General features: G+C 39.4%; 1 protein-coding gene across 7 annotated transcripts in view; it reads left to right on the plus strand.

Moving 5' to 3' along the window:
* Window positions 1-24,422, plus strand: part of Impact (impact RWD domain protein) — a 36,715-nt gene extending 12,293 nt beyond the window's left edge. For 5 of the 7 annotated variants that reach the window (XM_040757857.1, XM_040757862.1, XM_040757863.1 and 2 more), the window contains 11 exons: window positions 1,016-1,144; window positions 2,128-2,180; window positions 3,709-3,771; window positions 9,789-9,874; window positions 11,146-11,265; window positions 13,874-13,993; window positions 14,708-14,805; window positions 16,996-17,069; window positions 19,739-19,829; window positions 21,253-21,387; window positions 22,028-24,422. In XM_040757857.1, coding sequence (XP_040613791.1) covers window positions 1,016-1,144; window positions 2,128-2,180; window positions 3,709-3,771; window positions 9,789-9,874; window positions 11,146-11,265; window positions 13,874-13,993; window positions 14,708-14,805; window positions 16,996-17,069; window positions 19,739-19,829; window positions 21,253-21,387; window positions 22,028-22,093 — 1,035 coding nt within the window. In that variant the 3' untranslated portion in view covers window positions 22,094-24,422. Of the gene's footprint in view, window positions 1-24; window positions 380-1,015; window positions 1,145-2,127; window positions 2,181-3,708; window positions 3,772-9,788; window positions 9,875-11,145; window positions 11,266-13,873; window positions 13,994-14,707; window positions 14,806-16,995; window positions 17,070-19,738; window positions 19,830-21,252; window positions 21,388-22,027 lie in introns of those variants that run through there. The other 2 variants (XM_040757859.1, XM_040757860.1) reach the window with 2 other exon arrangements.
* Window positions 24,423-25,197: the final 775 nt, after the last annotated feature.

A 25,197-nucleotide genomic window follows, 5' to 3' on the forward strand; every position in this document is an offset into this window, starting at 1 on the left:
TGGTCAGGGAGCCACACTGCAGACGCAGCAAGCCTGGCCTCTGTGGTGTCTGCGCTGGCCTCCCCAGTGCAGCCTGTGGCCCCCGATGCGTCAGCCATTAGGACGCCACCGAGCCTCCCATTTTCCAACTGCGTGTTCATGGCGATCAGGGAGCTCTCTCCGTCAGCCAGGGTGTCCTCGAGCCCACAGATCCTCCTGCCTGCGCCTCCAGACAGCCAGGGTCAAGGGTGTGCGTCACCACACCTGGCTGTCGTTGCTCTTTAATCCTAAAATACATTTTCAGCGCTATGACGCAGTTAGCAAGAAGAAAAACCTTAGTCTTGTTCTCAGATTAAAAACATCGAAAACAAGTACTCAAGGAGACCTCAACAGCAATAAGGTGCAATGGTGCGGGGGTGACCTTGTCGTTCGGTAGATGTCATTACAGGATGGATATATTTGCGTGTCGTGTCGGCCTGTCCGCGGGTGTACACGCAAGCTGCTTGCTGTTATGATAAAGCTTGATCGGACCTTGCATGGATTCCAAGGCAGATTCCATGGCCGGCGAGGGTGACTGAGGAAGAGGGACAAACATGCCGGGCAGACAGAGCTTAGTGAGAAGGAAAGAGAAAAGTGATTTAAGGGGCACAGAGAGGACAGAAAGGAAGATTCCGCTGCCCCAGGGGAGCAGTGGGAAAGTGGGGGGAGGGGGAGAGCTGAGAGAGTGTAATGGGTAGGGTCTTTCTTTTAACGGGGCCCTGTGCACCAGCCCGCAGATTAGTAGTCATGGAACCCTGGGCTGACTAGGTACTGCCTGAATGCATTGTGTCAGGTGACAGGCATGCCACCATAATGCCTGAATCCTTATAGTTGCAATCATGGCAAAATTGTTAGGAAAGCAGACAGCAAAACATGCCCTGAACATATGGCCTCAAGGCTCTTGTTTGTGCTGGGCAGGTATGCTAATTGTTAACGCTATAAAGGCAGTAAGAATAGGCTTACCCGTGCGCGCTCATTTGTTACAATCAACTTCCAGAGCGAGGAGATTGAAGCAATGGCAGCTATTTACGGCGAGGAGTGGTGCGTCATCGATGATCGTGCCAAAATATTTTGCATTAGAATCAGTGACGACATCGACGACCCCAAGTGGACACTTTGCTTGCAGGTATGGTATGCTCTTCTCCTTGTAGCTCTCTTCCAGTCAACCGAATTTCATATATAACTGATGCCATTCGAGTATTTGCTCATTTATTTATTTATTTATTTTGGTTCTCTAGGCAGGGTTTCTCTATATTGCTTTGGAGGCTGTCCTGAAACTCGCTCTTTATATCAGGCAAGCTTTGAACTCATAGAAATCTGCCTGCCTTTGTCTCCTGAGTGCTGGAATTCAAGGCGTGCACCACCAATGCCCAGCCTGCCATTTGATTCTTATTGCATTGCCTTTGCTGTATTGTCATGATTTTTCGAATATAGATATTTAGATTTGAAATAATGCTTTTGCTGATTGTTGAAATTTTGCCTTCATTCTTCTAATTATTAAACATGTTAATAATGTTTAATAACTACTTGCAGGCTTGAGTTACACTTCCTTTTGTTACTCTAACCAATAACAGGAGGATTAGACCTGGAACGGTGACATTTCAGAGGAAGAGACGGTTATGAATAAAAATCCATAGAGCAATACTTGTCTCTTTATTGAGATTCAGTTGTGCTTAGCATAAAAAATTAATTGTGTCTTTCTGTCTTAGTGCTTATTCCACGGCTGCTATATTTTCATAGAAAGGATGCCGAATTGTGGATTTTGCAGTTATGTGGGTGCTGAGAATTGAACCAGGGTCTTCTGGAAGAGCAGCCAATGGTCTTAACCTCTGAGCCTTGTCTCCAGCCCCCTTAACCCTATTCTTAACTTCCATTCTGCTATAGTTTCTTTGCCAAGAATTAGCTTCTAAAACCAAGACAACCTCTCTAACAATGTGTTTTTTATGGAACCATAACTATGACAGGGGATTTTCATTTGATAGTATATAAACCAGTGGTTTGTCTTTTGTCTAGACAAATTAGGAACTTGTTCATTGGCTTGCTTTCTAAATGTAGTTGCTTTTCAGCTGTGATCAGTGTAAGCAAATTTGTTTTAAAACTTCCTTGTAGGTGATGTTACCGAGTGAGTATCCAGGTACAGCACCACCAGTTTACCAGTTGAAGTAAGCTATATTTTTACCTTTATATTCTTATGGAAATATTTTACTATCAAAGATAGCTTTCTGTACAGTCACTGTACAAAATAATTTGTTTAAGATGAAAATAGAAGCCGGCCCTGGTGGCGCACGCCTTTAATCCCAGCACTTGGGGGGCAGAGGCAGGCGGATCTCTGTGATTTTGAAACCAGCATGGTCTACAAGAGCTAGTTCCAGGACAAAGAGAAACCCTGTATCGAAAAACAAACAAACAAACAAAAAAACAAAACAAAAAAGAGAAAAGAAACTGGAAATTAGGAACATGTTTTAAGATAGTATAGAGCATTTTATAGAATGATTTGAAACATACTGATACATGCTGCCTGGTGTAATGGGAGTGCAGCGGTCAGAAAGTGCAGAGCTGTGGGAAGAGAGCATTCCTGTGGCTCAGTCTGCTAACTCAGCTCTTGTGTTAACTTCACACTGCCATCCTTCTTGAAATTGTCCAGTGTGCTGCAGGTGGCCGTGCCTGCTATTGAAGAACCACTTCTTAGTAGTTCAAATTTCATCTGCATGAGTCCCGATCTATTGATGCAAGTTACCTGTAGCCTACCTCACCTGTAACTTCATAGTTTAGAAAAGTCATGGGAACAGAGTTGTATAAATTGGCTATGAAAAGTTGTATCTAGAAGTGTTATTTTTGTGTGTATCTCAAAACTATGCCAATAAAACTAACAAAAATGGTTCTGCATTTTTATCTATTGCAAAAGATATATACAGAATGGTTTTAAATATTTTTTCAGAAAAAAAGACATTTTTACAATCACATGGCAACTTGTTGGACTCATTCTTTTTTATGTTTTGTTTTTGTTTTTTCAATACAGGGTTTTTCCGTATTGCTTTGGAGGCTGTCCTGGAACTAGTTCTTGTAGACCAGGCTGGCCTCAAACTCACAGAGATCCTCCTGCCTCTGCCTCTCAAGTGCTGGGATTAAAGGCATGCGCCACCAATGCCTGGGTGGACTCATTCTTGAGAGTAACCTATTAGTCAGTCTAGCTTTTGTATCTAGAAAAGAATTGGGAGATCCTGGCATTGTGGTAGCCATTAAAAATCTGGCGTGTTAAATTCTTGAAAAGGTTCTGCTACTGATAAAAACTTGGGTGGGTTTCTGGTACCTTAGGAACTCAATTTCTGTTTTGTTAACTCATAAAAATTCAGTAAGATTGGTGTTGATTTCGCTATGGTTTCTTTTTCTTTCTTTTTTTTTTTTTTGAGACAGGGTTTCTCTGTATTGTTTTGGAGCCTGTCTTGGAACTCAGAGAGTTCAGGCTGGTCTTGAACTCACAGAGATCCACCTGCCTCTACCTCCCAAGTGCTGGGATTAAAGGCATGTGCCACCACCGACTGGTTGCTATGGTTTCTTGAGCAGTTTAAATGAATTAAGGCCAATGAAAACATTTTAATTTTGTATAGATTTAAAAAAACATTAATGAATATTTGAAATATTCATCTAATTCTTGAGTGATTTTCTGTACTGTGTTTTGTTCAATCTCAGTGCTCCTTGGCTGAAAGGGCAAGAACGTGCAGACTTATCAAACAGCCTTGAGGAAATATATATGTAAGTAAATGACAGGTAGCTTTTCACAAGCATTCTGCTAGTGATTTCTGCTCTGGGCTTTTCTTGACAGGTGTGATCATTCCTGAACCTTCTGTTAGACTCTTTCATTAGCAATAACATTCACTTTTAGCAAACTTGAAAGATTAGTTATATAACTTCATATGTGCATTTCATCAAAAAATATGGTAGTATGTAAAGTTGGAAGACATAACACTCATTTGGCTTCTGAAAACAAATTCAGAGATACTGTACTTGTGCATTCTTGTAGCATATGATGAATAAAAATAATGACATAATTCAAACCATAGTTACTTACTAAAGGTCTAAATACTTTGATAGTTCTCTTGTATTAATCTGAAAGACTAAGATCCTACAGAGGCACTGATTTTTGTCCATCCATCCATCCATCCATCCATCCATCCATCCATCCATCCATCCATTCCTATATGGTGGGCAATGTATTAGCTCCTAGATACACATAGTTTAACAAAACCAGAAATTATCTGTTTGCTTAGCATTTAGATTTTCTAATGTGGTAAGGGAATGTATTACCTACAGCATTGTAACTCTGCCGTGATGGTGATTGAGTTTGAAAGCTTTATTGGGGTCTGGGAGTCTTTTGACTAAGAACGGAGTTAATTAGCTCACACTGATTTCAGTGAGAGGGCCCAGCATGGTGGGTGACGTGAAGTGGAATAAGCGACAGACTAACACAGTTGGCAAGACCTGGAAAGGTGCACAGGAAAATCTGAATTTGGCAGGTTGTGAGGAGTTTCTTCTTAACAGTAAGAACTGTTGAAAGCTGTATTTTGAGTGGTGGGTGCCAATGATAAGACATAGTCTGGAAAGGCAAGCCTGTTTCTCTGTTGAGATTGCCTTGAAAGCAACAGGAATTAATGGAGGAAATTTGCAAGGAAGCTGATAAGTTGTTAGTCAAGAGAAGATCAGGTTGATTTGGATTAATTAAATATATTGGTTTATTAAACCAAATACTATTCTGGATTATTAGGTATTTTTTCTTCCTGAATCCAGGAACCTAGTAAGCATATCTTGTATGTTCTAGGTATCCACCCCATTTGGTACAGTGAGAGTGCCCCCTTTATGTCCCAGGGATCAAGGCCAGGTTCCTTTTCCTCCCAAAGTTTTTAATTAGAAATGATAAGTTATCATAGAATCCATATTACTTGTTCTTCCTAAATGACCTTTCTTGGGTCCTCCTTAGTTTTTGTTATCTTCGGTATATAATTATTTCTTTAATTAAATGTGTTTGAAACCTGCTTTAAACATTACTGGCCATTCTAAAATTGTATTTCCCACATGCTTCTCTTTGTAATCCAATTACTGTATTTATCTTGTTTTCACCATTTAATGTAGAATAAGGTACATATTTGCTTACAGTCAATTTAGCGGCTAGTGGTCACGTCTCAGCTCACATTTTACTTGACTGCTTCTATGTTTCATGAAAGCCTTTCCACCCTTGACTTCCCTTATATTAACACATTTTTCTCCTTCCCCTGCCCGTGCCACAGTCTGTGCAGTGGTTTCCTGCCTGCCTGCTCAGATTCCTAGAGTCTGTGCACTAATAGAAGCCCCTTACAGGGCAAATAACCTCTTCTACCTCACTCAGAGATTTTAAACAGTTTGTTCTAAAGATAAGAGAGAGGTCATGTTTTGATTAGTAAAATTGCTTGAATAATAATTGTCATCTAATAATAGTATTTTCTTGTGGTATAAATAGCAATATGAATTGTATGGTATTTTTTTTTAAGTTTCATGTGGCAACTTTTAATGATTTTTTTTTGGTTGTTTTTTTTTTGAGACAGGGTTTCTCTGTATTACTTTGGAGGTTGTCTTAGAACTCCCTCTGTAGACCAGGCTGGCCTCGAACTCTCAGACATCTGCCTGCCTCTGCCTCCCAAGTGCTGGGATTAAAGGCATGTGCCACTAATGCTTAGCAACTTTTAATAATTTTATATTTTTCCATTCATGGGAATGAGGATGATTATGTACTTGCATAATATTAACAGCCTGTTAGGCTGTGTTAAGCTGCTTTGGTCAGTCAAGCTTCTGGAATCAGCTTTTGAGTAGCATACTTCCTTGTGTTTACTCTCATACTGATGGAATGAGGATAGTATCATTGTAAGGATGAAATGACACCCATGTAATACACTTTATTTCATATGCAGTATTGGTTTGTTAGCTTTGCACCATTTAAACATAACTCTTGAGATAGCTTACAGAGAATAGGTTTATTTTAGGATACAGACAGTTTTGGAGATTCCCATCTGTCATTGATCAGCCCTGTTGCTTTGGACTTTCTGATGCTGCAAGTGTATAGGAAAGCAGATCTTCCTAACATTAGCCAGAGAGTATAAACCAAAGGAACATGTGGGGGCTTAGTAGACAAGCCTGTCAGCTTTGTGCAATTTAATTAGCTTCTGTCTAGTTTTTTTTAAAAATAAGTCACACTAACTCCTAGTGGATAGTTAAAAGATAGAAATAAATTCTTGTTGCAAGAGAACTTCTGTAACCTGTCCTTATATTTAAATTTAGAAGTGAAAGCATTTTTGAAATATATAATTTGCATTAATTTGACAGCATTTATAATCAAGTGTATTTTAGCAGTTGTTCCTTCCTTAGCAATTGAATAACTGAAAGATAACACAATAGCATACAGTATCCAGACTTTTTTATTACTCTATATCTTTTAATTTTGCTTTTTACTTTTTTGAGACATATTTCTCTGTGTACTTTGGCTGCCCTTGAACTACCTCTGTATGACAGGCTGGCCTTGAAATCACAGCAATCTGTTTGCCACTGCCTCCTGAGTACTAGGATTAAAGTCGTGTGCCACCACACCTAGCTACTCTTTCTTTCTTCTTTTCTTTCTTTCTTTTTTTTTTAACCACTGTCTTGCTTCTTTTTCTCTCCCAAGCCTATGTATATTTTAAAACACATTGTAAACCTTTTAGAGGTTTTACTTCATCTGAATCTGACTTTACTGTAAATCTTTTTGTTTTTCTGGCCATGTGTCTTTTTTTTTTTTTTTTTTTTTTTTTTTGATTTTACGAGACAGGGTTTCTCTGTATTGTTTTGGAGGCTGTCGGTCCAGCCCGGCCTCGAACTCACAGAGATCCGCCTGCCTCTGCCTCCCGAGTGCTGGGATTAAAGGCGTGCGCCACCACCGCCCGGCTCTTTTGTCAAGTTTTAAATGGACATTCTTGCTGCATGTTGCTGGAGCCATATGTAACCAGCATTCTTCCTGCCAGCCTGGTCCCAGAGCCACATCAATACCAAATGAACATGCAAGATGCTATATTAATTATGAAGCTGTTGGCCATTTGCTATGGTTTCTTGTTGGCTAGCTCTAACTTAACTATTAACCCATAACTGCTAATCTGAGTATTTCTCTTACCGGAGAATGGGTCTGAACCTCTTCCTAGTGTCCTACATGGTGAATGACTGTGCCTCTGTTTCTCAGTTTCCTCCTCGACAACTAGTTCCACCTATCTTGCTTCTCTGTTGGCCAACAGTGCTTTATTTTATTTTATTTTATTTTGGTTTTTCCGAGACAGGGTTTCTCTGTGTTGTTTTTGGAGGCTGTCCTGGAACTAGCTTTGTAGACCAGGCTGGCCTCGAACTCACAGAGATCCGCCTGCCTCTGCCTCCCAAGTGCTGGGATTAAAGGCGTGCGCCACCAACCCCCGGCCAACAGTGCTTTATTTATCAACCAAAAGACAAACATATACACAGAAGGACTACCCCATCAAACTTCTAATTCAAACATTTTGTTCTTTAGTGGTAGACTTGGGAGCCTGGTAGAGAATGATTTGTACTGGACCCCCATGCCTCTTTGCACTGGCTTCTCAAGCAGCCGTCTCGCAAGTACTAGTGAAGGCAGACAGGGCAATGCATGAAGCTCAGTAGAAGTGCCTTCTTGGGAAGGCACGTGAGGAGAAGATATAGGAAGTGAAGGTTGAGTTTCCTCTGTTGCTGTGGAAAATTACTCGTTGTAGAAATTCTTCCAAGATACTATTTTCATATGATGAATGAGTAGTCGGATATGGTGACTCCAGTCTGTAAGCCCAGTACAGAGACTGAGATACGAAGAGCATGGGTTCAAGGTAGCCTGGGATACATAGTGAGTAGACATACAGATTATAACATGGGTGCATACATTAAGACCTTGACAAGCTGGGCGTTGTTGGCACATGCCTTTAATCCCAGCACTCGGGAGGCAGAGGCAGGTGGATCTCTCTGAGTTCGAGGCCAGCCTGGTCTACAGAGCGAGTTCCTGGACAGCCTCCAAAACAATACAGAGAAACCCTGTCTCAAAAAACCAAAAAAAAAAAATCTTGACAAAGAACAAAATCTGAATGTGAGTTTATATTTATGAAGGGATGATTTTCAAGTTTCAAAGGGGCTAGAGAGTGTTTACTGATGTATTTTGACACTTCTTATATATAGTAGGTGTTCAGTACCCATTAGTATTAAAATTTCTAGGTAATGGTGATATGAGGAATTCCGTAGAATAAGAGTGGGAGATAGAACTCTCTATAAAGCTGTGATTTTTTTCCCCAGAAAAATGTTACCTTACACTAAGAAAGGGCTGACATTATCCTGATCCCTACCATAGCCCCAAGACCTCATGCAGTGTGTACTAGAGGCTCTAAAAGAAGGATAACTCCCATGCACCTAGGTCGTTGAATCTTGTGTTTTTCTAAGCTTCCTAGACTGAATATAAATCTATCCCATAGACTACTGAAGTGTCCTTATCATTAGCTGTTTGATAGGGGAGCAAAATGCAATTGACTTAAGCATTGAACCTCAATTCTCAGTTCTTACTTTACCTTGGGCCTTCTTAATTGCTGGCAAAAACTGTTGGACAAGCTAATTGATTTCTGTAAATTTGTTTGCTTATCTCTATAATGGGGAAATCATGATGCTATCTTTGGACAGTTCTGTGTTGGTGTATATAATGTCCTTGGGACTTAGTGTATACTTAATACATTGGATCTTGTACTGCCCAGAGAAGATAGGAGTGGATATTCTTTAAAAGAAATTCTCTGTCTTTAAAGATCTTTCTAGTTGATGTCCATCCATGTTCTCTACAAATAAAGCTTACAAAGGGTTTCAGCAAAGACCATTTTAGTGCCAGGAGTTATATACCAAAGAGGTGGGTGGGTTTGACAGTCTGGAGATATTTGAAAAGTACTTATTTTGACAGTTCCCTTGGTGGATAGAGAGGAGGATGATAAAGAGGGATAATGATTTTGAGGGGAGTTAAAGGAAAGCAGTAAGACGCTGCTGTGATTGGTTAGAGCATTTCTTTAAACACACGCCGAAGCTAACAGTTCTCATCAGTCCCCAAAAACTAGATACTTGATCTTTATTTTATTGATGTTCTATCAAAACACATTCTTTTTCTCAGTGATTTGAGATAAAATTTAATTTTCTGAGGCAGCCAAATATTTGAAACCAAAATGAACCAAATATGTAGTAGACGAGTTTGTAAAAAAAAGTTATAGATATAAAAGTGATGGGTTACATGTCTTTTAGCTCTTTTAAGCTAAATTCCTGAAATAGTCTATGTAAGCTTTGTTGAAGGATTTGTGTGTCAAACAAGTAGATTGAATTGTTCAGAGTTGAGAAAAGCTAGTAGTGTGGATGGACACAAATCCCCAAACCCCCATGGATAGAAACAAATCATGTCTATACCTATCTCATTTGTGTAGTTCAGATTTAGACATTTTCTGTCCCTTCTTTGGATATAATTGTTCTCCTTAATTTAAGTTTTAATTAAGGTGTGTTAATATTGGAGCCATTTGGAATCTTTAATGTTGGTATATGCAATATATGTTACTCAGACGTAAGTGTTGGTAAATTCTGTGTGTTACGCATTTGGAAAGGCATGTGGGCTTTATTATAATGTCATAGGTTATAAGTATAAATATATTTTTGGATTTTAGGAAGATAAATTTTTGAAGTAATGCATTTTACTCCTGGATTTTGTTTAGACAGAACATTGGTGAAAGTATCCTATACCTGTGGGTGGAGAAAATAAGAGATGTTCTGATACAGAAAGCGCAGGTAACAGAGCCAGGTAAGACTGAGTGATACTTTCTGTCTTCTAATTTGGAGAAGTTAAATTTTCATATGGACATTATGATTGAAATTATACATAAAAATCTATATTTTGGTTTGTAGTTTCTTTCTCTCCTTCCTTTCTTCTTCCTTCCTTGCTTGCTTCCTTGCTTTCTTCCTCCCTCTCTTCCCTCCCTCCCTCCTACCCTCCTTTCTTTCCCTTTCTTTCTCTCCTCCCTTCCCCTCTTCCCCTCCCTCTTTCCCTCCCTCCCTCCATACCTTCCCCTCTTCCCTCCCTTCCTCCCTGCCTTCCTCCCTCCCTCTTTCCCTCCATCCCTCTCTCCCTCCCTCCCACCCTCCTTTCTTTCTCTCCTCCCTCCCCCTCTTCCCCTCCCTCTTTCTCTCCCTCCCTCCATTCCTCCCTCCCTCCCTCCTTCTCTCCCTCCATTCCTCCATCCCTCCCTCCTTCCCTTTTTCTTTCTAGAGTTTCTCTGTGTAGCCCTGACTTTCCTGGAACTCGCTTTGTAGACCAGGCTGGCCTTGAACCCAAGAGATCTGCCTCCTGTATACTGGGACTGAAGGCATGTTGACACTATGTCCTGAAAAGTTTGTGGATTTCTTGTGAGAGTTCATTTACCCATGTAGCTATAGTAATTTCTTTCTATACTGTTTCTCTGTGTATTATACTCTTAAAATGTAGAAGAATTTTGTGGGGAAAGAACTTGAATCTAAAATACGTTCTGCTTGAACGCCATCAAAGTATCAAGAACTTTGTAGAACTCCTCATGTTTGGATAAATAAATTGGATATTAGTCTTAAACACATCTAATATTCATCAGAAAAGAACTCTTAAGTGTTTTGAATGATATTAGGATGTAGAGTTTAATTTTAAAATAGACTTTCAGAATGAGACACAATTCACACGCCATAACTATTCACCCTTCTTACAAGTTGAAACACTGCTGCATGATCAGCCTCCATTGTGCTGCTGAGTAGACAGAGGGCAGCATGGGCTTTTGTCCCTTTACTTTACTTTTCTGCCACTCACCACAAAGACCTGTGCAGAGAGAGAAACTCCATTTCCCATTTGGCTTGGTAGTTTTTCTAAATTGCTTTTTATTGTCACCACTTGGAAATTATTTTCTGTGTTGGGGGAAAGAATTATAAAAGAGCCCTGTAGCTTATTTAGAATTTTTAAAAGAGGGTTATTTACAGAGAACTAATTGTTTTGTATGTTTAAAGTTGATAGCACTATGTGTGTTTTAGATCACTTTTACCATTTTTCTGTAGAAGCAAATATTTTCGCTGCTGTGTTAAGTTCACAGAGGAGTGGAGAGAGAGTGGAGAGTGTTTTCTTTGACTTTTGGATCCATGTCCTGATTTCACAGCATTCAAAGCTTATGAGAAACAGTAAGTCTCTGAAAGTTCTTAAAGCCAAGCGAACTTTGCCAGCTTGTTTCGTGGAGTTGAGTAGCTGTAGACATCAAGGTTGTTCCAGTCCACATGAAGAGCTCCAGAACATTGGCAGCATTCAACTTTCAGGAACATTTAACACATTTCAGCAGTGATGTGCCCCTCCATAACCTTGACTCTTCAGGTTTAGAAGTTACTTTTTGTGTTGAAAAGTACTTTAAAATTTTATTTTAGAAGTTTTGTATGGGTCTTTTATTTAAAATTGTTTTTGGACTAGGATTATAGCTTAGTGGTAGGATAGGTACCTGGCAAATCCTGTACCCATTACATTCTATTCTAATTTTTTGAAAAATTAAAACAAAACAAACAAACAAACAAACAAAAAAGCCTTCTGTATTAGAGCAAGAGTGAGTGATTAGGGTATAGCATCAGAATTGTCTTCTACAGGGCAGCTACAGTTCAAGTAATTAATTTTTATTTCAGTATAATTTTTAAAAAATATTTTATTTATTTATTGTGTATACAGCCTTCTGCCTACAGGCCAGCAGAGGGTACCAGATCTCATTCAGGGTGGTTGTGAGCCACCTTGTGGTTGTCAGGAATTGAACCTCATTCAGGACCTCTGGAAGAACAGTCAGTCAGTGCTCTTAACTGCTGAGCCATCCCTCCAGACCCTGTTTTTTATTTTTATAGAATAAAATCTTTAAATTTTTAAATATGTATACACAACCTTTTAAATTTTAAAAAGACACTAGAGGTTATTTTAAACTCATGGAAAAGTATCAGGAACAGTAAAAATAGCTTTCATCTTGTGTAACAAGGAATATATTACCCTCTTATGTAACAATGGAGTAATTACCAGGAGTAGGAATCTAACAACAGTCAATACTATTTGGTTAACTAAAGAGCTTTCTCAGGCTTCACAGGTTTTTCCACTGATACCCTTTCTTTTGCTGTAGGAGTTTGTCCACAATTCTACACTCCATTTATTTATTAGTTTGATCTCTTCCATACTGTAATCCATTCCTCAGTCTTTCCTTAACCATTTAAACAAATGCAAGAGTATATGTACATATGAATTTGTGTGCAGGTGCATGTGTGTGTACACATGGAGCCAGAGGACAGTCTGCGGTGTTACCCATAGAAATGGCATTCTGTCTCCTTGGAGACAGACTCTCATTGGCCTGGAGCACACCAGTTAGGTTAGAATTGCTGTCAGTGAGCCTCACCGATTTTCCTGCTTTTGCCTCCCTGTCAGTGGGAAGGACTCCAGGGATAGAACTCAGGCCCTTATGCTTGTGTGGCAACCTCTCCAGTCCCTTTTCTTAACTTTTATAACCTTGACACTCCTGAATTTTCTGTTTATTTTGTGGTCTTGTCAGTGCTTATGATTGGAGTGAGCCTTTTTGGTAATAGCACCTAGCAATGATACTGAGAAGTTCATGATGTTAGTTTGCTTCCTAATTGCTTTGCAGCACAGGACACCACACCAGGAAGTTCATAAGTTTGCCTCCTGACTGTTAATGTTTACCTCCATCCTTTAGTTAAAATGGTATCTACCAGTTGTCTCCACCCTAAAGTTAGTATGTTGGGCTTCTCCAGAAAGACAAACCTCATAAAAATATGTTTATGCTTGTATGTATATACAGCTTTATTTTGAGGAATTGACTTGTAAAGTATGAGGATGGTAAGTTTGGAATTTGCAAGGACCAGCACAGTGTAATTTAATGTTACAGTTATGTCCAAGGGTAGTCTTCCGGAAAATATCCTCTTTGTGGAGCTCTGTCTTTTCCCATTAACTTGGATGAGGCTCCCTATTGTGGAGGAGGACAAAATTGGTGGATGTAAATGTTGATCCCATCCAAATATGGCTTCATAGAAACATCTGTAATAGTGTTTGTTCAAAGATTGCCACATTAGGGCCTCACTAAGTTGACATGTAAAATTAATCATGGTAGTTAATGTCTTTGATTTTTTGTGGGGGAGATTTTTTTTTTGGTGGGAGGAAGAGGGTCTTGCTATGTTGCCCAGTACTCAGGTTGGCATCAAACCCCCAAGTTCACATGATATTCTTGCTTTCTTCCAACTATAGTTTTGGAAGGCTGTACTGAGGTTCTTTATTTTTTTCAGTACTGGGGATTGAACCAGGCACTTGCTTGCCATAAGGAGGGCTTTGCCCCTGAGCCACTTCTTTCCCTTCCTGTTCTCTCTTATACTTTTACCTACTATTTTAGTATCGTCAGAAGAGCCTATCAAGATCTTTATCACTCTCATTTTCCATATCCTTCATTTATTTATTTCTTAGAATTCTGTTGTAAGAAAACAATCATGACTCCTTTTGTTGAAGAATGATGTGTAGAGGTCAAGATCCAGTCCCTCCTTCCCTCCCTCCTTTCTCTGTCTCTGTGTGTGTGTGTCTGTATGTCTCTCTCTTTCTCCAACCCCCACCACAGATGACTTGGAACTTGCTGTGTAGACCAGACTGGCCTGGGATTCACCAAGATCTGCCTGCTTTTTTGTCTGCCTCCCAAGTGTTAGGATTCCAATGATTTTTGTATTTTAATATTTGTTTCAAGGATCAATCATAAATCTCATATTCACTTAGTTCCAGATGTAAAGAAAAAAACTAAAGAGAAAAAAGTTGAACGTGATGTCAATGTAGGACGTCGTCGTCCAGGAAATTCAGCTAAAAAATCAGACCGCAACGTCAGTGAACATGTACCAGGTATGGTGTTTAACTAATTTCTCTGGAGATCAGGCCATGTTGCTCTTTAGGAGGCCTAGAAACAGCAAAGACTCATGTGTGAGGGTGTGCTTGCTTGTGAACATTAAAATGTGTTCCCTTCCTATTAACCTTTTGGTTAGCAGCAGATAAGACAGTTAAGTTCTCTACCATAGTTGTAGTGATTTTTAAACTTGTTGAAAAGATGGAACAGCTGTTCATCATTGCACTTTTATGGAATACTGACTGAATATAGTACTATTGTGTTTAATTCCATTATGTGAAGTAGGAACAGTTTTACTAGAAGACATATTATAACCATACAATATAAAGCCAGTCAGAGATTTCCCATTCCAGAGGTTGGTCTATATGGAGAAACAAGTTGTGTAAGCATCTGATGTCATTGGTCTGAGAAGCCCTTTACTCTTTTAAAAACTAGATGCTATACCAACTTAAACTACTATGGCAGTCCGAGATTTGAGTCCTGGCTTTGTACACTTTCACTGAGTGGCAATGGCAGGTGGAAGTCATTTATTTTCCCTTACATAAAATAAATTTATGAACATTTTACTTCAAGTTTAATTTTGGTAGACAATTATTTATGCTGTTTTTGCTTAGATTTTCCATGTAATATTGTTTAAATCCCAGCTCTTTTCCTTTGTTGCTGATTTTCTTTTTTAAAAAACAAAAGGTAAACTAATTCTTTGATTTTTATAGAAGTGGAAGAACTTCCTCCAATTGATCACGGCGTTCCCATTACAGACCGAAGGAGCACTTTCCAGGCCCATGTGGCCCCCGTATCCTGCTTTAAGCAGGTGCGTGACTGTGTCTTATCCATCTTGATCCTGCCCCACCAGTGCGGTTCTAGTAGATGGTCTGCAGCAACACTTCCAACTCACGCTTGCGGTTCCACATAAAATAAACATCATGTATTTGTTTCCCCACTCCTAAATTCCTGTAAGCACGAGAGATTTGCTTGATTCTGCTTTCAAAATTGTATAAACTTTGCTTTTTTGTTGAGGATTAAACTAGGTCATGTCCATTCTAGACAAGAACTCTACACTGAGTTACAACACTAGGGTTGTATTTAATCTCTCACTGGATCTTACTCTTCAATGAATCTTTAAGAAAAACTTGCGTTTATGTATAGACCATGATGCTTGCCATCTGGTCAAAAGGAATTATTTGTTCTACTGAATATGTGAAGCTAAGTACATTCTACTGTTGTCTGATGAGGGAGGGCATTGGGACCAATATGCCAAGGCCAGTCATATTGTTTCTTGGTGTTAGTTGACCATATTCCTACCAGAGTATGTAAGTGGCAACTCATTTTTCAAAAGCTCTGTTTGTAGGTCCTTGTCTTTCTTAATTCTTTCCAGTAGATGTCTTTATTTCTATGTTCTATATATACAGGAAATAACAGGAAAAGTGCCTTTGTTCAACACTTTGGGGTTAGTCTCCTCCCTGTGGGCTCTGTTTCTGCTTTCTCCTCCACCCCTCTGTCTTTTCTTTGCATTGCTGGGAATCAGACTCAGTACTTCCCACATCTAGGCAAGTGCTCTGCACCCCAGCTTTCTAAGCACCTCTGCAGCCTAGACTCTTAGGAATGGAGCTCTGTTTACAAGGACTCTGCTCTCAGAACCTGGGACAGGATGCTTTCCTCTACCTGGATGTGTGCTCGAAGAACCACCTTTCCATTCAAATGACTGATTTTCCTCTCAAGACTTTGCTCGCACTCCTCCAGGATCCTTCTCTGAATTGTCCTTCCTAGACCCACTTTTCATGATCACAGGCCCTCAGACCTTGGTGAGCCAAAATCATCTTTAAGATGATTATCTACTTGACTGTGTTGATCCAGAATCTGGTAACAGATGACTGTAGATTGCATGGTATATGATTAAACTTGGTCTCTCTAATTCATCTCAGGCTCTTCTCAGTATTTCTCTTGAGTTCGTGGCAGTCTGATCATATCTCACTGTCTTTTCCAGCCAGTCTCCTTCTCAGAGTCTTTGCTGATTTCCATTGCAAGGGGAAAGAAGTCTAAACTCTTTACACAAAACCACTTTAATTCCTCATTTACCATTAATAGTGCACCTTGCATCTTCTTCATGCTCGTATGGTGCAACAGATAGCATTTCATCAGCCTCTCTTCTTATTTCTTTTAGGGCTGACAGGGAATACAGACACCGGTTAAAGCTGAGTCTCAAGTAGACATTTATGGGACATATTCATATTGAAATATATCTGTTGTTGATTTGAAATTTTGTTTTGACTTTTTTGTTTAATTATTTATCTATTCCTCCTATTCCTTTCATTTGCCCTTTGAGTGAATTTCTTCATGCTTCTTCCTCTCCCTTGCATTTTGATACAGAAGAACTCTACTTATAAGAGCTGGGTCAGCACTCCCCTACGAAGTGTACTTGATTCCTAGTGACGATTTTGATTTCTAACGTTGGGAGCATGGTGTTACTGTACATCTATCATAGAATGAGCATGTGCAGGACATTTCCCTTTTCATAGAGTGAGCACATGAAGGATATTTCAGAGCTACTTTCTGTTTCTGTTTTTGTTTTTGGTTTTTTGAGACAAGGTGACAGGGTTTCTCTGTGGCTTTGGAGGCTGTCCTGGAATTAGCTCTTATAGACCAGGCTGGTTTCGAACTCAGATATCCACCTGCCTCTGCCTCCTGATGCTGGGATTAAAGGTGTGCATGACCAACGCCCGACTTCAGAGCTAGTTTCTGGAAATGGTTGCATTCACATGAAAAGTTCTCACATGGGGAACAAACTTCCATACATTGTGCCTTAGACATACAGCCCTAAGCATCTGTTGGTAATTAGTGCTCAGAAAATGTCTGCCCTATTAGGTTACTTCAGAGCTTAGGGGATTCTTTAAATGACTATTTTGGTATAAGATTTATATCAAATCACTTTAATTCTGCTTTTGTAGCATTTACAAAGCAAATAAAAGTCATACTTGTTTATTTGTATTGCTGCTGTTTTAAGGTGGAAATGGTTCTTGCCAAATTGTACGAGAACAAGAAGGTAGCCAGTGCCACCCACAATGTCTATGCCTACAGGTGAGTGAGAGCTTTTAGACTCTGCAATTTATAAGCAGCTCTTGGGAAATTAGGCATGATTGTAAAATAGCACGTTTTTGTTATAGTAGTAGACCTCTGAAATATGTAAACACTGCTAGCCGAGAAAAACATAGCTGGAGGGCATTTGCTACTGCTAACTACATTTGCTAGTGTTTCGGTGTATGTTGTCTTTTCTCTGAGAAGTTTAATCATTTTAACACTTTTAACTTGTGTCCCATTTTTCTGGTTTAATAAAAATATTTCCTATAGTTGCTTCATTAAAAATTGTTTCAAAGGCTGGGCGTTGGTGGCGCACGCCTTTAATCCTAGCACTCGGGAGACAGAGGCAGGCGGATCTCTGTGAGTTCGAGGCCAGCCTGGTCTACAGAGTGAGTTCCAGGACAGCCTCCAAAGCCACAGAGAAACCCTGTCTCGAAAAACCAAAAAAAAAAAAAATTGTTTCAAGTCCTTACTTGCTTGAGGTTCTATAACACAATTTATTTAGCCATTTCTTTTTCATTATAGTTTTTCAAATTTTTGTAAAGCAAGTTTGACAGACATTTTGTTTTTTTCGGGGAGGGGTGTTTCAAGACAGGGTTTTTCTGTGTAGCTTTGGCTGTCCTGGAACTTGGTCTGTGTACCAGCCTGCCTTTGAATTCATGGAGATCCGCCTGCCTCTGCCTTTTAAGTGCTGGGATTAAAGACGTGTGCCACCATTGCCTGGCAGGTAGGAATGTTTTGAACATTAATTGAGTTATTTCTGCTGAGCAGATTCCGTTTCTTCACCTTTGTGTGCACACATGCACATACGTGTGTGGGGTGTGCTTTCCTGTGTGGAGGCTAGAAGTCACTGTTGGCCGTTGTATCTTATTTGCTCTCTTCCTTAGCTTTTGAGGCAAGGTCTCTCGCTGTACCCGGACCTCAGTATTTTGGCTAGACTAACTGGCCAGCACACCCCATCACCCCCTGGTCTTTGCCCCCTCAGTGCTGGGGTCCAGGCACACGATGCACAGCAGCCTTTTAGGTGGGTGCTGGCGATTGAGACTGAGGTCCTTGTGCTCATGCTTACTGAGCTCTTGTCCCAGCTCCTCACCTTCCTTTTTAAAAATGAGTTGGAGATAACATTAGAAGGAAGACAATAGTTTTATAGTTTTATAGTAGAATTATCAGAAAGTAGGAATACTTTTCTTTTTTTCTTTTTTTTTTCTTTTTTTTCTTTTTTTGGTTTTTACGAGACAGGGTTTCTCTGTATTGTTTCAGAGGCTATCAGTCCAGCCCAGCCTCGAACTCACAGAGATCCGCCTGCCTCTGCCTCCCGAGTGCTGGGATTAAAGGCATGCGCCACCACCGCCCGGCTTTTTTTTTTTTTTTTGGAATACTTTTCTAACTTGATATATATTTCAGATTTTCTCAAAGGTTATTCATTTATTTAGTTAGCTAGTTTTTGGTTTTTTGAGACAAGGTTTCTCTGTGGCTTTGGAGGCTGTCTTGGAACTAGCTCTTATAGACCAGGCTGGTTTTGAACTCATAGAGATCTGCCTGCCTCTGCCTCCCAAGTACTGGAATTAAAGGCATGTGCCACCACTGCCCAGCCCAAAGGTTACTTTTAAACTAATTTATACTCATATAAATAATGAGTTAAGAGTGCTTTTACAGCATGCCTTGGGGTTTTGAGTGCAAACATTTGCTGATTTGCAAATGAAAACATAAAGAGCTTTTAAAAATATACAAAGTAATAAGACTTAAAGATATAGTTTAGCCCTAAAATAAAACAGAATGTGTGTGTGTGTGTGTGTATGGAGTTGGCATAAATTTAAAATTCAGTTGAATGTTTATAAAACCTAGGTTAGACGAACTTCAAATTCAAAAGATTCAATTTGCGTAAGGAAGTTTTTCGTATTAGTAGTTTCACATCTTTTAAAAAGATTTATTAATGTGTATGAGTGTGTGCTCCCTGAACAGTATCTGGCTGGAAATCAAATGCATTCCTTTTGTTTGCTTGCTTGTTTATTTGTTTGCTTACTTATTTATTGTCCTTTGGATAGGGTCTCATATAGCCTAGACTGGCCTCAAACTTGCTTTCCTGGGTGTTAAACTGATGCTACTTCTACCTTCTAAGTGTTGGGATCACAGTCACATGCCATTACGTCCAGTACTATATTGAAAACTTGGTGGCTGAACCAAATGAGAGGAAGACTAGGAAGCACTCCCATGTGTTGACCTTTGCCTGCCCTGACGCACTTGCCTTGTTCCCACCGATTCTTAGGCTCTTGTCGGCAGGGGTGTGCTGTCTGTTTCTTCATGCCGCTTTACAGTTTCTATGGTGTAATGCCTGGATGCAGTGTATTCTCAGTGGATGGCTTTCCATCATGGCTCTTTAGGACCTCTCAGCTTTCAGCTAACGGAAGGAAAATCTTCTCACAAAAGCAGCACTTTAATAAGTAGGGAAACCTCTGGGTCCTAGTGTCCTCATTGTGAAGATGAGCTTATGTGGCCAGCCAACCATGGCAATGCCTCAGACAGAGTTCAAGAAGGATTTTAAAGATAAATATGCTAATTTTGGAGGTGATCATTTTGATGACATAATATATTGAGGAATACCATTTACTATATGGCATATTTCAGTATACTTTGATGCTTCCAAGTATAGCCCTCCGTATGTATTTTAGGATATTCTGTGAGGACAAGCAGACCTTCTTGCAGGACTGTGAGGATGATGGAGAAACAGCTGCTGGGGGCCGTCTTCTTCACCTCATGGAGGTCAGTGTAGATTTCAACTCTGAATGTGCATTTACAGGCCATAGTTTCCCAACAGACCAGAGCTCCACTTAGAAAGCAGGGAGGATTTGAATGATGTGAGACACTGGTCTTACACATTGATTGAGGAGAAATCTTCACCCCTGGACCCGGGTCAGAGTGCTGACAGTTAATACCAAATGCATGCTTTCCAGGGAACACAGGAGTGTCTGCTGCTCTAGGAAACTGCCCTTGGTCCCTGGCTTCCTTCTCTTGTCTCTGTGCAACTCCCTGTTGCTGGATGCTGAAACATGGAGTAGATGGAGGATGTTTCATTGTTAAAACTTAAATTGCTTGTCTCTTTTGTCTTTGTGTTCTGAGCCATTGTCTTGACCATCTTCCAAAGTTTATGTATTTTTAACAACTTTGCATTTAATTTTCTTAAGCAGTGTTCTTTTCCTTGTTAGAAATAATTTCCCCTCTTTCTCAAAAATGATTTATTTTATGTATATAGATATTTTGCGTGCATTATATTTGTGTACCATGTGCATGCATGCAGAGGCCAGAAGATGGTATTGGATCCACTAGAACTGGAGTTACAGATGATTGAGCTGCTATGTGGGTGCTGGGAATCGAACCTGGGTCCTTGCAAGCAAAAGCAGCAGGTACTCTTTAATAACTGACTGAGCCATCTCTCTAGTTCCTATATTAGGTTGTTTTTTTCCTGTTTTCTAATTCTGTTTTTCTTAGGAATATTTTTCAGTTTTTACAGATAAAGTAGCTTTCAAATTTTGTCTGCATGTATTAATTTGAGTTCCTTTATTTAACTATTCTCAGCCTTAAACTTCTCCAGGTCCATTTTAGTTTCTGTATCTCATCCTTTGTCTTTCATCCTGCTGGATATTCTTCATCTGTTTAGTGGTCATTGATTGTCCATTCGTTTTTAGGGTGTGCTATTTTTTTCCTCAGGTTTCTTCTGTTCCTGTATGTGGGGTTTTCTTTTGGACTAGACCTTTCTCTTCAGTAGGAGCGTTCTTTTTTGTGGGGGTCAGATCTGACCACTGGTGGCTTCCCCTTAAAGGTAGTATTGACAAGTGTCACTGTGGCACTCTTCAGTAGTCTGTTCGGGAGCAGGTTTTTATTTGTTTATTTTGTTTTTGTTGCTGATAGAAGGCTGCCTAAACTTAGCTGTTTCTGGTAAAAGTGAATAAGAATGGGTGCCATACCCTCAGTGTTCCCCCTCCACTCTAACCTGTTGCTCCAAAGTTGAGAGTTTGAGGGTGTAGAACACTGTACTGACTTTCCAAGTTCCCTTTTGTCCTATCGTCATCCCTGAGCTGTAGCAGCCTTATTCAGTGCATGCCATTCTATATGCTGACAGTTTCTTTCTTAAAACTCTTATTTGTACCTATGTATTTGTGTGTGATCATGCTTCTGAAAATAACAGATCTTGAATGTGAAGAATGTCATTGTGGTGGTGTCACGTTGGTATGGAGGAATTCTGCTAGGACCTGATCGGTTCAAACACATCAACAACTGTGCCAGGAACATACTGGTGGAGAGGAACTTCACACGTCCACCTGTAAGTAACTGTTGATGCTCTAGTTATGAGTTTGCTATCACTGTGAAACTCCAAAAATAAAATCAAGAATGGGTGAATTTATGGGCATTGCATTGGTAAAGCTATTGAACTAGGATGCTGGAGACCTAGGTCTTAATCGGAATGATGAGAGAATCTGATTTTATAAGTCTGGTCTGTAGAGTTTATAGTAGAAAAAGTAGATACCCTTCTAAATACTAACCCTCAAGCTGAGATCCAGGAAGATATGAGCTGTTACACGGAGTAGATGTTCTTGAGGTAACCGTAAAGTCCTGAAATTCTGTGCCAGAGTATCTGTGCTTCCCTGACATGTCTGTGGATGTGTCTGTTTTGCTTATGCATTGTATATGTTTATAGTTATATATTTAGACTAGGGAGAATGGAGATAAATGAAATAATATTGAGATTTTTCAAACATAAATATACTAGGTTAAAATGTTTTTCTTGACTAGTCTTGCCTGTCACGAAATATTATATTACACTATACGCCCCAGTGTCTTTAGGCAATGCTGATGCATTTGGAAGTACTTATGCTTCGCCTTATAGACCAGATGTATGCTTGCTGTGAGGTTCTGTCTGTTCATGGATGTGAAGGTGCTGCATTGACTGGTTTCTTTTCCAGGAGGAGTCATCTAAGCATCTGGGAAAGAAGAAAGTAAAAAAAGACAAGAAGAGGAATGACCATTAATACTTGAAACTTTATGAAAGGGTAATTTTCGAGTCATTCTGTACACATTCCATAGTTAACAAATACACAAAAATGGTCCACTTGATAGCTCAAGTCAGCCAGTTCATCATGGACACCAGCATCGTGTTTCCTTCCTTAGCTCCATCATTTAAGAAATAGAGAATTTAGGATATAGTCACATGTGTTTCAGGCTTGTGTGGGAGAACTGATGTGAGCTTAATTGCCATTTCATATAACTCGGAAGGTGACAGATGCAGGGCATAGTACCTGAGCTAACTGTCTATTTCAGCTTGTGTCGAGTGCCTTTGTTTGACAGGGAAGATGTATATTCAGAAGACTATAAATGCCTGATTTCTTGTGATATAAATTCTCATACAGTTAAATGACCGTGTGTTACTGCTCCCTATAGCATATTAGAGTGGGAGCTCATTGAAAATTGAATTCTTGGAGACTCTTTTCCTTGTGATTTTACAAGTTTGCCACTTTTCATTTTATAGTGTTCATCATGGAGTATTAGATTAAGTGACAACAATACAGGAGTATCCATCTGTGATTGTGTGCCACAGTGGTAATTTAACATACTCGCTAGCCCAAGTGGCATGAATTCCTCAGTTTTGTTGCAAATTGGTGTTTGTGAAATTTGAGATTTTGTAAGTCTCTGCCTTTTGTTGTTTAATTCCTGTAAGGAAACACAGTGAGCATCGAGTCTCAGTAGTTCTTCCATCCTCTACGTGTGTTACTGTAACATTACAGTGTCTCTGAACAAACCTTCCTGTGTTCTTCCTATGTGTGTCAACGGGACACTTAGAGAGTAAGATAGAAGTGGCAGAATGCCCTGGTGCAGGGGAAAATGGACTAGTTTGACGCACACTTGCATCTGTGTTCTGGACAGATTCTTTTAGTTCTGTGATTTTTGTTGAGAGATGGAGGGACAAATCTTCTTATTAGAAAAAAATCTTTCCCCACAGATTCTTGGCAAATCTCCCATTCTAACAGTGTCTCTTTATTTACTTTTTACCTGCATACTACTTGTAAGGAAAAAGACAATGTTTCCCTTTGAGATGTAGGTAAGTTGTACACTGTTATCGTTCAGATATGATGCCAACTTTTACTAGGTTGATCAAGTGATCACAGGCTTGTTTGACTTCCCTCCCAAGGAAGGGACCAGAAGTTAGGAAACAGCTTTGGGATGGCGCTACAGCGTGGAGCATATGAGGTTGGGCAGATGTTTTTCTCTAACCTTTAACCCTGAAAGATCCACATCCTCACTTGGTATTTTAAATAGGAATCCAGGAGCCAGCTTTACACTAGAGTGGGTTCTGAGACAGAAGTCTTATTTTCAACATTATTTAATGTTGTAAGTTATTGAGAATTATAGGATGACCTATATGTGTGTATTTGGAGCACTTACCTCTGTTTCCATGAAATGCTGAGTATATCCTATGTATTAACTATTAATGGAATTTAGACATTATTTGCTAAAGACAATTTCATAGTCTTGACATTTCAGACTGTGAAAAGCGATAAAAGCATTAAGATTTATGCTGTAGGAAGAAGGAGTAATTTTTCCCAGCACACTGATTTCTTTCCTGGTGTTTTGTCCAAAATATATTAGTGTTTACAGAGGACAAAACATTTTTTGTAACTCTGATCTTATTTTCCTTCACTTAAAAATGTTATGTTTTCCAAGATTACTAACCACATTTTGTGGGTTGAGATCCTTAACCTTCTTTACTGCAGGTGGGAGGAAAGATCCCAAATTCTCCAGTTCTAACTCCTGAAATTACATATTTCACACTTACCACCAATGCAAAATAATGGTAGCATATTTTTCTCTACTAAGATAGAGAAAAATCATATGTAGAGAATTTTCTAGTTCTCCAAATATTAACTTTCTATAGCCAGGCAGAGTCTGTTGTGGTGTTCTCTGTATTAGTTCAAGTGTTGTTCACATGCTGGTATATAAAAGCAAGTAGCATCTACTTTGATGAGCACAGCAGTAGCTGCATGAAGGAGGCGCCTATAATGCAAGACAGGCTGTTGGAAGGAAATTCTTTCAAACCAATCACAGAATAGATGAAGCAGATACTGTGTGCAGGGCAGGTTGAGTGTAGTGTGAAATTGTAACCATATCCAGTCCACTAAAGAGATAACCGTAAATGGTGTATACAGTTCTTATTTTTTCTTATGCATGATTTTGTATATATGGCTATTTTCTTTCCATAAAGTGGTATTAAACTATATATACTGTTTTTTATCCTACACATTTCATATAGAAGTATATTGTTAACATTTTCCCATTATCAATAAATATTCTTCTATGGCTTAACTTTTTATGACTGCATTGTATTCTGTCTTCTGGGTACACTGTAATATACAAACTCATCCCCCAGTTGTTTTCGGCAAGTTTGCTTTTTCTTCAGACATTAGCTCTTAGAAGCAAATATTGTTTCATTGCATGAAAGTTTTTATATGTATCCCTATTAGGAAAATATAGAAATAGAATTCTTCACGAAGCGTTTATATATTCTCATAGTGCTTTGTAGACTTGCCTCACTTTTCTTTATCCCCATCACAATTAGCAAATGCTCAGTTTTTTTTTAAAGTGGGAAAATAAGCAATGTGGTTGATAAATTTCCCAACGTCCATAAAATGGTGTAAATATAGGAGTCCTATGTACCTGTACTCAGTCTTCTCTAGTAATTGTGTCACATAGAGGCCTGAGTTTCATTTCCAAACAAGGAAATGCATTCCAGGCACACTCCTTTGTTAAATACAGGTTTCCATTTTCCCTTAAATATGGAGCACCTTCCTTCTCTTAGCGCTGCCTGCCCACAAAGACCTGAATCATCTTCTCGCACTTTTTTGGAGATGTTGGGAATAGAACCCAGGGCTTTGTACATGTTAGGCAAGCCCTGTACCACCATGTATACCCTTAGGTGTTTCCTCTTTTTTACGTCATTTTTGTTGTTGGTGGTGTCGTGTCTAAAACTACTTAACCTTAACCTCATGGCCATAAATACTTAAAAAGATTTTTACTGGTATATGCCTATGCCAGAAGTCAATGTTTGAGAGAATGGAACTCATCAGTTGGACTAGCTTGC

The sequence above is a fragment of the Mesocricetus auratus genome, unplaced genomic scaffold (genome assembly GCF_017639785.1).
Source record: "Mesocricetus auratus isolate SY011 unplaced genomic scaffold, BCM_Maur_2.0 Super-Scaffold_100015, whole genome shotgun sequence".
Classification (NCBI taxonomy): domain Eukaryota; kingdom Metazoa; phylum Chordata; class Mammalia; order Rodentia; family Cricetidae; genus Mesocricetus; species Mesocricetus auratus.